A 17,942-nucleotide genomic window follows, 5' to 3' on the forward strand; every position below is an offset into this window, starting at 1 on the left:
ATTTATAAGCTATGTTTAATATAGTCATTTATTGTTTAAATTATTTTTTTAAAAGTAACTTAATTAAACTGTTTATTTAAACTAGGTCTAAATCATATCATGTTGAGTTCTAATAATAAAAATTTTATAAAAAAATATCGTGGTACACTTTTTAAAATTTAAACGACTAAATTATAACAATTAGAATCTCAAAAATTAAATCAGTACAATTTAAAAATCTTAGATAGCAAAGTGAAACTTAAATCTCAAAATAGGTTTAAGAAAGTGACTAAGCGAGAATCATGTAATTTAAAGGGGTGTGTTTGACTATTGACATCCCATATTAGTTCATTTGTTGCTATTCTCACCCTTCACAAATGTTTAGGTGGTGGTCCCATTTCTATGTGACAAGGTGATTTCTTACAGCCGCATGAATTCCTGGCAGCAAATAAACCAAATTTTTGCTGAACGCCACAAAATTTTGTAAGGTGGTGTTATGTTTACAAATTACAACTGCACCATAATCTTATTGCTCTAACACTCAAATTTTAAATTCTTTTTTCTTTATTATATATTAAATTCAGTCTCTAACTTTCAATACGCACGCTCCTTTTATAGAATAATAATTAATAAATACACATAAAACAATTGCGCAAATAATGTCGCAACAGTGATACGAATTTTCCAGGAAAGTAATCATATCCCAACTAACAAGTAATGTATAGCGGTTGAGATGAAATGGATGTGGCATGGCACAGCAATCAAGGATGGCTGACGTCATCTTTGGAAGTTTATGCACACTGACCCAAAAAGTGACCATGTTCTTTTCATTTATATTCAACCTTCCTCTTCTTCCTCTTCCACCTCTTCTGTTCAAACCTTGAAGAAGCAACAAGGTAAGCATCTTCTGCTTTAATTTCATTTACTACTTTCTACATATGCTTTCACAATTTCATCAATAGCTCATAATAATTCTCTATTTCTATTTCTATATTAAACTCTTCTTCCACTTTAGCCCATAACAATAATAAAGAAATTTCGTGACTCACAAATTCAGTCTAATAAAATACATAAATTTAATTATAATTTTAGTCTTTATTATTTTATCTTATTTTTTTTATAATTTGTGGACTACCAGACTTTTTTATTGTTGTCATGAGCTTAGGTGAATGAGTAGTTTAATATTCTGTTTGAACTCATCTTCCAAGTTGTTCCTGTTTCCAACTAGAAATTTTGCATTTTATGCATGTTAATTGATCCACTTAGAGCAGTCAAAATGGGTTGACCTAACAAATTAAGGTGTGTTGAATTGTTAGTGTTAAGATGGCTGCTTTGGCAACGGCTGAAATCTGTGACACAAATGCAACACACATAACAAGTGGTGACTTGAGGGTGCTGCATCCAGTGTTCCAGGTGTACGGTCAAGCGAGGGGATTCTCAGGGCCAATTGTGACCCTAAAGGTGTTTGAAGACAATGTGATTGTGAGGGCAATGCTTGAGACAAAGGGAGAAGGGAGGGTTCTTGTGATTGATGGTGGAGGGAGCATGAGGTGTGCCCTTGTTGGAGGGAACCTTGGTCAACTTGCTCAGAGCAACGGTTGGGCTGGGATTGTGGTCAATGGTTGCATAAGGGATGTGGATGAGATCAATGCATGTGACATTGGTGTGAGAGCTTTGTCCTCTCATCCACTCAAGTCTAACAAGAAAGGAACTGGGGATAAACATGTCCCTATCTATGTTGGAGGTGCATTCATCCGTGATGGAGAGTGGTTGTATGCTGATAGCGACGGTATCATCGTATCCAAATTCGAGTTGTCCGTTTAAATTCGATGAAAGATTCAACGTTACAAATTCAATGGTGATTAATCTTTCGCCCCCATTTTATCATTAAAATATTTTTCACTTCTAGTGTGTCTCTGGCTCTGCTATTACACCAACACGCTTGTTGGTATGTTTGTAAGCTTTAAAGGATGATATTGTGATTTGATTTTTTTAAAGTAGAAATATTTAGCTTCTTCGGTGAACTAATATTTCAGAAGTTGTGATGTATGTGAACTTACTATACTGCTATGTGCATTACCTTTAGAAAAGTATACTCTTTATAGCAGAGTAAGAAAATTGATGGTTTCTGATCTGACTAGTCTTTGAATCTACCGAAATGTTTGATTACTTTGACCAAATTCCTAGCCAAAATCTACAAGGAAAATCTTTGAACCAAAATTGTCATGGTATAATTTGAAGTGAACTTGGTTGGGAGTTTGACCAGCTTATTTCGTAATTTTGTTTTTCTTTTTTAAATTGATTTCGTTTTTTTTTTTGGTCATGGGTAATTTTGTTTACAAGATGTTTTTTTTTTTTGAAGTGTTGAATTGGGCTAGAAATCCAAAAACTTATACACAGATAAATAGGAAGACTTTCTTTTTTTGGTGAGTGACTTTCTTATTTCTTTTAATCTACATATAAGGTATACGAGGCTGGCCCATACCCAAGTATTGAGTAATAAATTGTGGGCTTATTATAATCAACGTTAAAGCTTATTATAAGGGTAAGGGATCTTTGAAAACTTAGCCCAATTGTACGTTAAGAATTTTCGCCCAAGTCAGTATTTTGTATTTTCTAATTTGCTAAGAAACATTTATCTTTTTTCTTTTAAATATTTGTTGGTTTTCTTCTCCCATAAATATTACTCTCTCAACAATAATCTTCGAAAGTCCAGAATATTGTTCTCGCTACTTTTATCATAAGATGATGTTAATTAGGGGAATTGCTCACGAATCACGAATATGAATTTATAGAAGCCACAATCCAGATACGTTGACATATATTATTAGTCGATTTTCCTCCCAATCATCAATCTGGACATTATGCACCTTCAATGGGACAAGATGCGTTATCTCCGCATTGCTTTGATCACTTTAACCATAATTAATAGGGAAAAAAATGTATCTTGAACATCATTAAAACATATTTAATTGAAAAATAACAACAATCACAATATATAAGTGGTTAACAAAAATGTATTTGTATATATAAAAATTATTTTATATCAACGGTTGGAAAATGAGTCTTTTTCCATTTTTGTTGATAATTTCCTTGAAAACATTTCGAAGAATGAATTATTCCATTTGTTTAATTGGACTAGACGCATTAACAACATTTATGTATCACGAAAACAAAAGAGTGGTAATATGTATGTTTTTGCGTTCATCCGTTATACAACGAAAGGTGGAGTTCCGAAGACTATAACAGAAATGAATCGTATGAGGTTGAGAGGGAAGATTGTGTACGTGGGAGAAGCGAAGTATAGACGAACAACTGAGACAAAGGTTCGAAGGACAGCTCAGGAAAGAGGTGATAGTCGGAACAAGACAAATTCTCAGCCTCAGGAAGGAAATAACCAAAGGCAAGTAGAGAAACTAACAAGGCACCAAAAAGAGCCAGACTCGCATGGAAATGGATAAACAAAGAAAGTAGAAGTATCGGTGGTGAAAGAGAATCTGGAATGACTACAGAGAAGTCTGGTCGGCAGTACGACGAAGGCAATTGATTTAAGTTCCTTGAAAAAGATGATTGGAAAAAACTTGCCTCAAGTTGTCTAAGTACTGGAACTGAGAGCATATAAAGTTCTTTTGACTTTTGATTCTGTATTGAATGCGGAAGAAGCATATACGTTCAAAATGTATAGTCTCTTGCAATTCTTCCATAGTATATGGAGATGGGATGAGATGGAGCAATGTGAAACTCGAAGAGTGTGGTTAGAATATTACGGGGTTCCGTTACATGTGTGGTCAGCAGATACCTTTAATATGTTAGGAGGCCGGGGAAAGTAGTCGATTGTGACAAAGTGACAGAATCGTGCATGTCTTTTAGTGTTGGACGAGTGAAAATAGATACTTGTATCATGGATATGATTAATGAATGGGTCCATATCACAATAGGTATCAGTGGATTCGATGTGCTAGTGAAAGAAGTGGGACGGGAGGCTTTTGGATTAAATTGTTATAAAGAAGCTAATGAAAAAAGTGACTATGTTTGTGAACAATGAAGAACAGTTGTGGAAAAGAAGTGTGCAGGTACGAGCTTAAGGAGTACACAGGCTACAAAATTGGCAGTTTTCAATGACCAGGCAGCCGATGTGGTGATGAAAGAGCTGAGGAAAGACGGAGAAGATAAGGGCAGGTTGGTAATTCCTGAAATTATTTTGAATGAATGGATTAATGATCATTCGAAACAAAATCAGGTAAAAAGGTAACATATCAATCAATTTATGAAGGAATTGAAGGGAGAGCAGATTGTATAGGATGTGATCATATTAATTATGAAGCTGATTCTGAAGATACAGTAACATGGATTTATGAAGGTATCTTTAATGGATTAGAAATGAGGGACAAAAGGAATAAGAAAAAGAATATTCTTCGTAGGATTAGTGCTAGGCACAACAATTCAAAGATGTCCAAAAAAGATAGAGAAGGATCTTTGGACTCGACTTCCTCAATCAAACGGTTTGATGATGTTAGGTTGGGTCTAGAATTTGAGTCATGCTTGATGGAAATAGAGCACGTTTTTCACGATAGGGATGAGCACGCTAGAGAAGAGTCTACGACAAGTATGCAGGAAGCTGCATCTGTAAAACTTGCACTGAAAATCGGCGCGGAGAAGATTGAGGGAGACCGAATGGATGTTGAAGGAGGAAAGCTAAAGACTGACCACGACAAAGGAGGTTCAACGTGGCAAGGAAAATGCGCAACCTTGACGCCACCTATGTTGGGTCGTGAGATCGAGGAAGAGTTGGTGGCGGAGAACGAAGCCGCTACTCTCCCGGCGGTGACATTGAATGGAGGGACTGGTGGGTTGGGTGTGTATGTTGATGATGATGGTGCAGAAGACGTTGATGAAGGAACGCGTGATAGGGATGACATTGTGAATAATAGTGGCATGGATTTCGGCACAAAGGGAACAACATTAACAAAGAGATAGGGGGAGCTATCGAAACACGATGAAGAAGTAGTTGGGAAGAGGGTGGTTGATGATGGTGGTTCGGACAAGAATGAAGGAAGTAAGGAAAACAGAAATAATATTTTGGAGGAGCATATGCTTGAAAATAGAAAAACTTGGGACCTCGCGTTGGAATCAGGTGCAATTTTATACAATGAAAAAGATGATATTATGGTTATTCTCCAAGCACAGAATGAAGAAATTGCTCAGAAAATAAGATTGGCAAAATAGAAAGATAAAGTAAGACGCTGGAAATAATTTATTAGCGGGAATGTTACAGGGTTAATGGGTGATGAAAAATTGAGCATGGTCAAAAACCTCAAGAAAAAATTTAAGTTGAATATGTTGGGCTTGTTTGAGATTAAGTGGCAGGTAATGACGAAGTTTGATGTAATAAAAATTCAGGAGAGTGATGCTGCGAGATGAGAATATGTTGAGTCGGAGAGTGCCTCAAGTGGTTTACTGTTAATTTGGGATGAAATAATATTTAAAATGAGTCGTTATTATAAAAGGGAGCTTTGGTTGTATGTTGAAGGGGTCTTACTAAAAATAATTTCAATTATGCTTTTTGTGATGTATGGAATTCATACAAGAGAAGAGAAATTTGCTGTGTGGGAGAAATTGAGTTATATTGCAGATTTATGTCAGTCTTTATGGGAGACTTCAACGAGATTGTTCAGGTGGAGGGGAGAAAGGATGCTCTCGGATTAACAGAATTTTAGGAAGAATTGGATAAAAGAAAATATACAACTGGTGGACTTCCGCTTAGCGATCTTACAATTAGATTGACAGAGTTTTAGTAAAATTGAAGTGGTTGAAGATGTTTCTACGAGTATAAAATTAGGAATACAAAGTTAGAATTAGAAGTATATTATAAAAAGGAGGAACATAGAAAATGATTGATAAATTTTTTTATAATTTTTTAATTTTTTTTATTTATTTATTGTTATTCTTATTCTACTTATTATGTTAAACTTTTTTGTTTAAAAGAAATTAATAATTAATTTTAGTATATATAGGAACCATAGTAGTTGTATATAATAAATTCATGATTTCTTGTTTGTTGCAGCTAATGTTCATTCGAGGAGTTAAACCCCAAAATGGTTTTTAAGATTGGCGTCATGCATTAAAATTGTTTCTGAGATTCCAATTGCACCAATTACGTCCCTGAGATTGAAAAAAATGCACTATATTAGTCCCTGACCTATTTTCTATTAACAACGTGATGACATGGCATGATGACGTGGACTGTAAGTGACACGTGTCACTTCATGATTTGGCCACGTGTAATGGTATGATGATGCGGTGACCAATGACACATGGCATGCTGACGTGGATGGTTGTGCTACGTGTCACAATGTTATTTGGCCACGTGTCCGTTTGTACCACGTGTCGCAACAGTATTGGTCCACGTGTCATCTATTATGTCATCGTTGTATATGCACCAAATTAGTCCCTCACTTTGCATTAAGTGACTCATTTTAGTCCCTGGAATTGAATGTCGTGCACTAAACTAGTCTCTTCACCATTTTTTTCTCATTTTTTTTATAAATTCAAAATTTTTAATATTTTTGAATGCATTAATTTCAATTCTATTTTTCACACGTTCTTCAAATAAAAATGTTTTTATAAAATATTTTTTCTCTTGCAAATACTCTAACCGCCGACTTAGAATTGACGTGAAGGCTTTTCAAGCACCTTCACTACCATTTCCGACCTCTTTCAGTACTTTTATAAAATAATTTTTTTCTTGCGGATATCTCTAATAACCGCTGTCTTGGAGTTAATGTGAAGGTCTTTCGTCTAGACTGTAGAGGTCAAAGATGGTAATGAGAGTACTTGAAATGCTTTCAATATAACTCATTTACACATAACAAAAACGTGTATTTCATAAGAAAAAATGTTTATTTTAATTATTAATTTATTGTTAAAAACACATTTTTTTATGAAAAAAATTATGTCTAATCAATCATATAATTATTTTTTTATAATAACATACTTATATATTACAAAATTTACCAATGTTAAATTATTAAAAAAATTATATAATTAAAACTAAAATCTTAAAATTTTTTATAAAAACACTTATATTTAAACGATATATAAAAAAATAGAATTGAAATTAGTGTATCTAAAATATTAAAATTTTGAATTTAAAAAAAATGAGAAAAAATTGGTGAATAGATTAGTTTGGTGCACGACATTCAATTTTAGGGACTAAAATGAGTCACTTAATGCAAAGTGATGAACTAATTTGGTGCATATACAACGATGACATAATAGATGACACGTGGACCAATACTGTTGCGACACGTGGCACAACTATTCACGTCAGCATGCCACGTGTCACTGGTCACCACATTATCATACTATTATACGTGGCCAAATCATGAAGTGACACGTGTCACTTACAGTCCACGTCATCATGCCATGTCATCACGTCGTTAATGAAAAATAGGTTAGGACTAATATGGTGCATTTTTTTCAATCTCAAGGACGTAATTAGTGCAATTAAAATCTCAGGAACAATTTTAGTGCAGCATACCAATCTCAAAGACCATTTTGGGTTGCAGCAACCCATTGGCCAGCGGCAAACCCTTAAATGGAGCTTAGTACCGCGACGGATTAGTCCTTGACCTGCCGGGTTGGGGGATACCGTGGGAAACAAAAAAAAAAAAAAGACCATTTTGGATTTAACTCCTCATTCGAGAATGTTCGAGACGCACATGTGTCCCAGTAGGCGCCCGCCTATTGAATCCGCAACCTGTGGGCACATTCAATTATTAATTAATTAATAATTAATAATTCATAATCTCTAGCAGACAGATAGATAGTTACATTATCCAAATCTTTTTCTTTTACCTCTTCAGGCTAGATAGATAACTATGCGATCCACATTCATATCTTATTATAAAAGGTCATTCTAATAGATAATTATTATAATTTTAATATTTTAAAAAATATAATTAAAATAATATTCATTATTATTAAATATTAAAAAATATAAAAATATATAATTTTAATTTTAATAATATTTACATAATTACTATAGTCATCATCATAATATAATCATAATACAGTTCACTTATTATAAAATGTGAAAATAATATTTTACTTTTTATTTTGCATGATAACATGAAGAAGATTCTTGGCTTGTTCGTCAAGCTGTGTAAAACTAGTGGTGGGCCTTCTTAATTCACTCGAAGATATCACTTAAATTATTAAATGATGCTCATGCTCTGCTCTTATCCGAGTCTATCTTTTATTTTTTAAGTTAAAAAGTCTCATGAGCTGTACCTAGGAAGAAGCATAATATAATATACTGAAAAAAAAAATTTGAAGGTAGTAGCAGGGAATGGAAACTGCAGAGGAGCAGAAGCCGAGAGTTGTGGTGATTGATTCTTTGCAATCATGGGAATTCTATGTCAATCAGGCCTCTACCCAGAACTCCCCTGTAAGTCACTCATTTAATTTCCCCCATTTTCTTATTTATTTATGTTAATTAAAAGGGAGTTTAATTGAGTTCTAAGTTCTAAGTAATTTGGTTGTGGTGGATTGTTATTATTGTATGTAGATTGTTGTGCACTTCACTGCTTCATGGTGCATGCCATCAGTGGCTATGAATCCTTTCTTTGAAGAATTGGCTTCAACTTATCCAGATGTTCTCTTTCTCACTGTTGATGTTGATGAAGTCATGGTAATAATCCTTTTGCTACTCTTTTTTTAATCTTTCCAATCTTATTTTGTGCTTTGCTTTGATCTGTGTAACATTCAGCATGAACTGTTGAATTCATACTTGCTTGTAATCTCTGCACAAGTTCCACACTGTTATAAAATCTTTATTATCACAAAAATATGGATAGAGACGCTAAAACAACATTTATACTCTCATTTTCATTAATAAACTTGTGCCTTCCTTTTCTTAGTGGGAATTTTTCTTTCCTGTTGCTATGTTTTTAACTCTGAAACGGACAATCGTATTAAGAACATGATAAGATAATTAAGAAAAATTAAGAAAGCAAGCAGTTCAAGGCTAGTAGAACTATTGAAAAGTTTGAGAGATAGAGATAGACATAGACATATTTCTTATCCTGATTTTTTGTATTATTTTTGCCAGCTGTTACCTAATACTGTGATTATATGTGACATGTATTCTACAAAGTCTACATGGACAGTAACAGTTAGTTAGTCCAATAATTGATGTAGCTATTGAGATTGATTCTTGTGTGGATAAGGATTGGTGCTGTAGATTGCAGTTTTTTATAGATTCCTAGATAAGATAAATGGGTAGCAAACTCTACTTGATATGTTCCTTTATTTTGTTTTATTGGTATTGATATTACAAAAAACTTGCACCAAGGCACACGAATTCCAAAGCATATAATTAAGTGGATACTAATATTATGTCCTAAACAATCTTTTTCTTAAATCTAAACCGACATGTTATGATGTGTTGATCAAGATATTATGATGTGTACTTGGCTGTGCCTAATTGAAATGATTTAATGATGGTAACTGAATGCATGATGATCAGGAAGTAGCAAAGAGGATGGATGTGAAGGCAATGCCAACATTCGTGGTGGTGAAGGACGGTGCTCCATTGGAGAAGGTGGTTGGTGCGAATCCGGAAGAGATAAAGAAAAGGATAGATACTTTTGTTCAGTCCATTCGTGACTCAGTAGCATAGATTTGATTGAAAAGTGAAAGCTATTGCATCTAATATCATACTACTTTTTCAACTTGTGTGCTGCTTTAATTTCTGGTCCTTCCTGCGCCATCTACATTCCAGGTCAAAGTCAAACATGTAATTTCCCACTTTGTTAATAAATTTGTACATTTTTACAGTTAACTAAGTTGTTGCTGGTTTATTTTATGGTTATATTTGATTGGAATCGGTAAAACTCAACGACTATGTATTGCTGTCTTTGTATTGGTTCATTCGCTAGCTAAAAAAATTATTCTTCATAAACAAATGCCATGCATACTTGCAATTATTTGAGTTTAATTTATGTTGTGTGTGTTTGGATTCCTTTAGCATTAAGCCTAAGCCACTGTAATATTTGAGCTAGGAGTTTGTGGTCAATTCCCAACAATGTTAGGATCCTGTTCCTTTTGGTCAACCGTGATATTTTTCTATGATGATTGATTATTGACAACTTAGAAGCTAATGCCTAATCCCAATATCACGATGAATGAATCTAAAAAATGAAGAACTTGAATTGGAAAAAAAAAAAGATTTGTGTAAGAATTTATTTTTTTTTTTAACTCATTTATTTTACATCAAAACAAGTAAACTTCTGGCTCATTTTTTTGGTTATGAAAGCCATATATGTGTTGTGCTGCGTTATGGAGTATGGAGGTACTAGACAAATATGTGGGACAGTTTTTTTTGAGTTGTTCTGTAAACAAGTCGGACCATGCGATTTTTTTTTTTGAAGGAAAATTTGGACAAATCGGATGGTTCGATTTGCAAGGAGCAAGTTTCGAATTTTGGACGAATCAAATCGGACCGTCCGTATTGTATATATAATTAATTTTTTTATAATACGAAAATCAAATCGGATGGTCCGAATTGATTATTATATTTTTTTTTTGAACGAGCTGGAACAACTGGTTGGGTCCGATTTATGCAGATATATGCATATAAAAGTGTGTAACTCATAAACAAGTTAGCAGATACCGTCTTGATCTTCCGCTTTCTTCCACTCGTGTTTCTCTCTTCTTTGCTATGAGGTAAAAAAAATTGATAGTGAAGTTTCTGTTTTTGTTGAGGTTGGTGAGAGAAATGGATGATAGAGTTCTTTTAAAAGGTTATTATTTTTGTCAGATTTTGTTTACAAACATCTGAATGAGTAAATTTTATTTGTGAAAATTTGTTAGATGTTATTCCCTTCACAATCTCATTTGAAGAGCTCAAAAGTGTGATTTGTGAAAAGATAGATTCTGAAATGTTAAGGAAAATATCATGTATTTTATACAGACATCCCATACCAGTATTTGGTGGATTCGTTCAATTTCAAACCAAATATATAACCGACGAAGCGAGTATGCAAGAGATGTTTTCAATGTATATTGAAAGTCGTGCCCAAATGTCGTTCATCGAGCTGTACATTGAATTCGAACAATCTGAGGCCGACCAAAATATTGTACGGCAAGATTACAATAGTGACAGTGAGGAAGAGTTCGAAAGCAATTATGAAGTTGCTGATCCAAATGGAGATGAAGATCAAGCTGACAGCACTATGGCTCTAAATGTGACAGACGTGGCAAATGCACTGGCAAACGAAGTGCCATTTGAGGAGCCATCTTTCATACGAGTGTTGGATTTGGAAGCTATGCATGCTTTGAAGTTTCCGGAATATATGAGCGCCGGTACGTAATTGCCTATATTTATAAGACGGATTAGAATTCTGTAATAATTTATATTGATTGATGGACCAAATAGTTAAGTGACATGTGAAAATATATTCAATTAGCATTTGTTTATGAGTTTATGTAGTTAAGTTTAGGATAATAATATTTTCTGTTAGTTATTGATGTAGTTAAATATTAATTAGTATTTATTAATCAATATTTATTTATGTTTTTATGTTTTCTTTTTTTGTTAAGATTGAGATAATAACCTGATGTAAAGTTTATTTATATCATTATTGATGTATTGAGTGTTGATTTACTTTTAATTTCGGTTATTAAATTTTTGTATGGCTGCTGTCGTGGTAGAAGTTCCTTTCGTTGCAGATGGTGAATTTGCTGTGGGGATGGAATTCAATTCAAGGGAAGCTGTTATTAAGGCGATGAAAGAGTATGCCATCCGAAGAAGTGTAGACTACCGGGTGTATGAGTCGGAATCGTTGACATTTTATGCCAAATGTACACAGTACGGGGAGGGGTGTAATTGGCTTATCAGGGTTAGCATGATCAGCAGAAAGTACTGTTGGGTTATAAAGAGGTATAATGGTAGTCACACTTGTACCAGAGCCACCATTTCTCAGGATCATTCGAAGCTGGATTCGAACACAATTGCAGAAGCAATAAAGCCGTTGGTTGAGACTGATCCCTCGTTAAAGGTAAAATCAGTTATTGCAGAAGTACAATCGCAGTTCAACTACACCATCAGTTATCGAAAAACATGGTTGGTTAAGCAAAAGTAGTAGAAAAAATATTTGGAGGTTGGGAAGCATCGTACGAAACGTTGCCGATATGGTTTGAGGCCATATGTTATAAGGAGCCATCAGCTATCATCCATTTTGAGAGCGGTTTATCAAGACTATGCCTGCATATCAAGGCGATGACTTGGTAAGTAATATCCGAGTATTGCAGCGAGTCTTTTGGAGTTATTACCCCTGCATTAGAGCATTCAGACATTGTAAACTAGTTGTCTAGGTGGATAGGACTCACTTGTATGGAAAGTATAAGGGTTGTTTGTTAGTGGCAGTTTTACAAGATAGTAACAACAATATCGTCCCAATTGCATTTGCTATTGTGGAGGAAAAGACTTCTAATGCGTGACACTTTTTTCTTAGTAACCTGCAACAACATGTTGTAACTTGGGATGATGTGGCTGAGATAAATTTTTTATAATAATAACTTTTAATAATAATAATTATAATTATGAAATATTAAAAAAATTTAATAAATAAACTTATATAATCAGAATGGCTGAGATATTTTATAATATGAAGTTCAGGACGATCAATATCTCTAGATTTTTATTTATTTGGTATTTTAATTTTTTTCAAAGACTTGTGGGGAGAAGAAGAAGAATTAGATGAAAGAGAAGAAAAAAGAATGGTTGCCAGTTGGGATGGAGATGAAACTGATTTCAGAAAGTGGGTATGCATGCAGTAAAGGGGAATGTTGGGGTTAAGGGCACCGTTGTGGGGAGCAACGTCCATGCGACACATGGTGGGGAGGAACAATTCGGACCGTCTGTTTTGTCCCTTGAAATCGAACTGTCCGATTAGTTTGGGTGAACTCGCACCGTCCGATTAGTCACTTACCGACACCACACACTAATAAAGTACGCATGTTCTCCATATCGTTGTCTTACACCAATTTGTTCTTCATATTAAAATTAAAAAGCGTAAACTTTTTTATTATAAATTGAGTATATAATTTATTTCATATAAAATTTATATTTCATCCAATAGATAAGAGGTATATTAATAAAGATAATAGGATTTAAATGACACTTTAATTTAAACTCTTCAATTTGAACTTTACATACATTTCAAATCCTTTGCTTTAATTTTATTTGATTTGATTTTCAAAATAACAAATTTATTTTCATTCAAACACAATATATAGTTCTTTCACATTTCACACTATTAAATATTATTTCTGTTTCATTAACAAATTAAATTACTAGTTTTGATTTTTTTTTAATTTAAAAATTACTAATTTGGTTGTACTAATAGGCATTAGTGTAGCAAATAAAATAGCACAACTAGGTACGGCAAGCGTATATGGGCCTTAATGGACCAGACAACAGTGAGGCCCAAATAAACATTACAAATTGATAAAAAAAAAAGAAATGAACGAATAAAAAATGAGTGGCGTATGAAAAGTGGGCATTGGTGTCTCATTGGGAGTCTGTGATGAGATATTCATATTCCATTCCCTTGCCACCATTTTCTTTCTTTCTTTCTTTCTTACTCTGAATTCTGAACCACTCACTAGTCACTATCTTCCGGGAATGGGTTCATCGGAAAACCCCAATTGGGTTCTGGACTACGCATATCTCGATGACATTCACTCTCTTTCTGACCCTTCCAACTTCTCTTGGCCCCCTCCTCCAACCTCCCTAAGGTTTCATCTCACACTATTCTCCCTCTTTCTTCCTTTCATGCATTTTCCTATACTCACTACTCTTTTATGCCAGTGCCGACCTTCATCAATCGCTTCCCAATTCTCATGGACCCGATCAATCTGCCTCAAGAAAACGGTATGCTACTTACTTATGTTCGTAGCTATTCAATTAGTTGCTCTTTGTTTAGTTATAATTGCTCCTTTCAATGCATGTGCATGGAATCTGCATTGTTTATATATGCTTAACAAGTTAAAAGGAGGACTGTGCTTTTCAAAGTTGCTAAGGTTCTTTCTCTTCTGTAGCTGAATTGTCTTCACTACATAGTTATCTAACACTTTGTGTCCATTTCTTCTGTTACAGCTTGAGGTCATCTGGTTCAAAAGCGTGTAGAGAGAAAATGCGAAGGGATAGATTGAATGACAGGTATATCTATTTCACTTGTTCTCTTTGTGTTCATGTTTGTCTTTTAATGTTACTGTAATTTTATCTAATTTCACTAAAGTGACATATTGTAAACATTTTTTGAAAGATTTTTGGAACTTGGTTCCATTTTGGACCCCGGAAGGCCTCCCAAAACGGACAAGGCTGCTATACTGAGTGACGCGGTTCAACTGGTGTCGCAGCTGCGAGGGGAGGCTCAGAAGCTTAAAGAATCAACTGAGAATCTGCAGGAGAAAATCAATGAATTGAAGGTGTGTATAGTACTTGCTATGCAAGTCTTAATTATACATATCATACAATCATTAACCTTGCTCACATTCTTATCTTTTATGCCATTTTGATTATATTTGCATAGGCCGAGAAAAATGAGCTCCGTGACGAGAAGCAACGGCTAAAAGCAGAGAAAGATAGCCTTGAGAAGCAGCTCAAAGCCTTGAATACACCACCTGGTTTCCTGCACCATCCTCCTACACTTCCAGCTGTTTTCCCTCATGCACCAGGGCAAGTTCTTGGAAGCAAGCTGGTGCCTTTCATGGGCTACCCAGGAGTTTCCATGTGGCAGTTTTTACCACCTGCTGCTGTCGACACATCGCAGGACCATGTACTCCGGCCCCCGGTTGCATAATCCGGAAAATCTGTTTGTATTTTTCTTTAATGGATAGAGGGTAATGTTCCTTTCACATTTCTGAAAAGTTAGGGACAAAAAGAAGGAAATGTGGAGATTGAAGAGCTTCTATGGTAACAAGTCATCTTTTTTGGTTTTAGGTTCAACCAACTTGTGCAAGTTATGTAAGAGTAGTGTGCATTTAGTCATTTTGGATACTAGTTCATTGATGACAACTTCGATTTGCACATATCTTATTTTTTTCTTTTCTATTCTTGTTTTCTTGTTAATGCTGCAATCCAGGCAACTTTTACTCATGATTTTCCGGAAGTTTTCAAGTTACTGGACATGACTAAAAGTTGATGTCACAGTAGTCAAGTATGCCATTAATAATAGTTAGCACCACTTCTAAATGTTAGGCTAGTGCCATATAATCTGCATAAGGTTATGCTGAATAGCAGGAGTCTATAATATTATTTATATATATGATATTTGATGACAAGTTATCTAGTGAGATGAAAGTCTACAACACACACAAAAACGAAATTGTTCTAACAAAATTGTTCTCAATACTCAACAGGGTAGTTTGAACCCCATGTATTTCCCTGAATTGTAGTCTTTCCAAACCTCAATGGCTCCAAAGCTTGTCATTAGAACAGCACTTAAAGACATCACGATACCAACTGAGAAAACAATCAAAGAGGTCCTTCCATACTTCTGAATTGCTTTCTGAACCACCAATAACCCCAGAAGAGATGCAATAAAACTTATTGTAGCCAGTATGAGGGCAATTTCTATATGTTCCATCCCCAACAGCAGATATTGCAACGCTGACATGACTGAAGAGAAGAAAACCATGAATGAACATGTTGCTGCTGTTACCTGCACAAGAAGAATATTTATTTGATTAATTGGCAAATACTCCTTCCATTCCTTTTTATCTGATGCTGACTTACTGTTAACTTTAGGTACATATTTGGATTGTTTATAGAGACAGCGATTCAAAGAGATGCCGAGGCTTACCTCAGGAGCTACTCCGACTTGAAGAAGAAACGGACTTATCAGCATTCCACCACCAATGCCAAAGACGCCGCCCAACAGCCCGGCCAGAAACGCCATCAATGGAAAAACAAGTTTGTGCGAAGCACTATTTTTCGTCAGGTCTGGACACTGCAACGTCATTTCAATGGAAGTTTATCTCTGATCAGAGTTTGAATGAGGTTAAGGACAATAAAGAAAGTAAATTTTCTAAGACTATGTATGATGATTATGATACTAACTAACCTCTTGTTGGTCTTGAAGTCTCTCTTTCCCAAATACAATCCAAGCTGTGAAAACCACAGCAAGTGGTACTTGAACTGATGACAGAATCCAGTATTCTAATCCACATGGCTCCATTGGAATGATGCTCTGAACAGTTTGAACAATTGCAAGCAGTCAGGGATTAACAACATAATGGAGTCAAAGTTAGAAGAAAAACAACTACTCTAAAAGTTTGGTAAATCTATCTCAAAAACATAATAATAGATTTTTTTTAAAATATTTTTATACTGTCATCCAATTAGGTGCTGTTACATAAAATTCAAGCAGCCTAATGATAACCTTACCTGTCCATATTTGTTGCCGCGAAGAAGATAGACAGAAAAGAAGGAGAACCAGACCAAAAACAAGACCCCCAATTTCAACCAAGGGAGTCTCTCGTTGCTGTTGACTTCAGGAACAAGAAGAGGCTCTTCAATGCTCTTTGACCCTTCATTTTCTTTGTTTTCTTCAGTGGTGCCTATCTCATTTCCTGGCTGCCCCTTCTCAAGTTTCTCAGCAAGGCCAAACTTTTTCCTCATCTCTTCTGACTCATTCCTCCAAAACCGCATCGCGCAATTGCAAGTCTTTGAGGTACACCAAGCAAGAAAGACGGCGAAAAGTGCAGTGATCAACCATTCTGGGAAAACAAGGTTGCAGATAACTCCCACACTCACTCCCAGCAACATACATGGTTCGGACAAAAGAGCTATGTCATAGTCAATCAATGACTTTTTCCCAAGCTTAGTACTTTTTCTGCATAGATTGCACATAACATTTGCTATTGACCCTCCTGTGACCATGAAAGCAGAGAGACTTGAAGCTGTCTTAAGGTCCAAGCCAGCCACAATGGTTAGTATTGGTATGAAAAGGCCACCACCACCTATTCCACCAGCACTAGATATGGAAGAAGCTATGAAGCATAGCACTCCTGCAAGAACCATAAGCCATGAAACAAATGTTTGTGATTCTTGTGCTTCATTTCTCCATTGATAGATTCTATCTAGCAAGTGGTCAATAGTATTGAGCATGTTATTATCTGAAATGGGGTGTGTTTGTTTTGCATTGGAAGGATTGAATTTGAAGGCAGAGAAGGTGAGGAAGACTAATAATAAGTATGCAAGACTCAGAGTCTTCATTTTCTTGGCTATGATTGTGATTATGGGGGTGTGAATATTATGGTGAAGAGAGTATATGCTGTCCTATATGAATGGCATTATGCCTTTATATAGAGAGACATATATACACATGAACTTTTGAGAGTGCAAAGAGTTGTTACCATGCAAGACAAAATGGATAACATCTACATGGACGACAATAGTAGTGGGAAAAATCAGAATTAAACAAAACGAAAAAAATCGAGACTTCGAGAGTGCATTTTTAGGTCAATCATACCTTACTTATTTTTTTTGATGGAGCATATTTAATACGTGTTTAATGAACATGGACAATTATTTAGTTTTTGTATAATTACTAAATATTATAAATTCACATGAGTAATTATAATTTTTTTTTAAAGATGATTTGGTGGATCCAACCTAATCAAAACAACAGGGAGTAAAAAAAATTGTCAAGAACAATAGGTTCGTACATAAGAAGAAATGGTTTTTTTTTTTTTTTCTGAAATAAAATAAAAAAAATTATTATTTTTTCAAACCCCATTTCTCAACTTTAATTTCTTAAATACAATTTTTTAGGGCAAGTTCGCCGGAGTTCGGCGAACTCTAAAAATGATAGAGTTCGCAACTCCATTCAAAATTTTCAAAACCCACGTTTTTAATCCATATCATCATATCATCGTCTCTAAAGTAGTAT

The 17,942-nt window shown here is 34.8% G+C and overlaps 5 protein-coding genes across 5 annotated transcripts; 4 read left to right on the plus strand and 1 right to left on the minus strand.

Moving 5' to 3' along the window:
- Positions 1-464: 464 nt before the first annotated feature.
- On the plus strand, positions 465-2,113 carry LOC112784284 (putative 4-hydroxy-4-methyl-2-oxoglutarate aldolase 3). The gene is made up of 2 exons (XM_025827434.2): positions 465-875; positions 1,296-2,113. Exon 2 carries the CDS (start codon positions 1,303-1,305, stop codon positions 1,801-1,803), a length of 501 nt encoding a protein of 166 aa, XP_025683219.1. The 5' UTR covers positions 465-875; positions 1,296-1,302; the 3' UTR covers positions 1,804-2,113.
- A 5,583-nt stretch (positions 2,114-7,696) lies between these two features.
- On the plus strand, positions 7,697-9,823 carry LOC112783762 (thioredoxin-like protein CXXS1). Its single transcript, XM_025826822.3, has 3 exons — positions 7,697-8,428; positions 8,549-8,671; positions 9,509-9,823. Exons 1-3 carry the CDS (start codon positions 8,330-8,332, stop codon positions 9,659-9,661), a joined length of 375 nt encoding a protein of 124 aa, XP_025682607.1. The 5' UTR covers positions 7,697-8,329; the 3' UTR covers positions 9,662-9,823.
- Positions 9,824-9,976: 153 nt separating this feature from the next.
- LOC112783761 (uncharacterized) lies at positions 9,977-12,560 on the plus strand. Its single transcript, XM_025826821.3, has 2 exons — positions 9,977-11,346; positions 11,695-12,560. The coding sequence occupies exons 1-2, from the start codon at positions 10,923-10,925 to the stop codon at positions 12,123-12,125; spliced, it is 855 nt and encodes a 284-aa protein (XP_025682606.1). The 5' UTR covers positions 9,977-10,922; the 3' UTR covers positions 12,126-12,560.
- Positions 12,561-13,509: 949 nt separating this feature from the next.
- LOC112784077 (transcription factor ILR3) lies at positions 13,510-15,145 on the plus strand. Its single transcript, XM_025827189.3, has 5 exons — positions 13,510-13,782; positions 13,856-13,918; positions 14,144-14,206; positions 14,313-14,475; positions 14,580-15,145. The coding sequence occupies exons 1-5, from the start codon at positions 13,670-13,672 to the stop codon at positions 14,847-14,849; spliced, it is 672 nt and encodes a 223-aa protein (XP_025682974.1). The 5' UTR covers positions 13,510-13,669; the 3' UTR covers positions 14,850-15,145.
- Positions 15,146-15,273: 128 nt separating this feature from the next.
- On the minus strand, positions 15,274-17,633 carry LOC112784076 (sulfite exporter TauE/SafE family protein 5). The gene is made up of 4 exons (XM_025827188.3): positions 16,436-17,633; positions 16,113-16,238; positions 15,852-15,998; positions 15,274-15,710 (listed from the first exon to the last, which is right to left on the minus strand). Exons 1-4 carry the CDS (start codon positions 17,264-17,266, stop codon positions 15,402-15,404), a joined length of 1,413 nt encoding a protein of 470 aa, XP_025682973.1. The 5' UTR covers positions 17,267-17,633; the 3' UTR covers positions 15,274-15,401.
- Positions 17,634-17,942: the final 309 nt, after the last annotated feature.

Source organism: Arachis hypogaea, chromosome 20, assembly GCF_003086295.3.
Source record: "Arachis hypogaea cultivar Tifrunner chromosome 20, arahy.Tifrunner.gnm2.J5K5, whole genome shotgun sequence".
NCBI classification, from domain to species: Eukaryota; Viridiplantae; Streptophyta; class Magnoliopsida; order Fabales; family Fabaceae; genus Arachis; species Arachis hypogaea.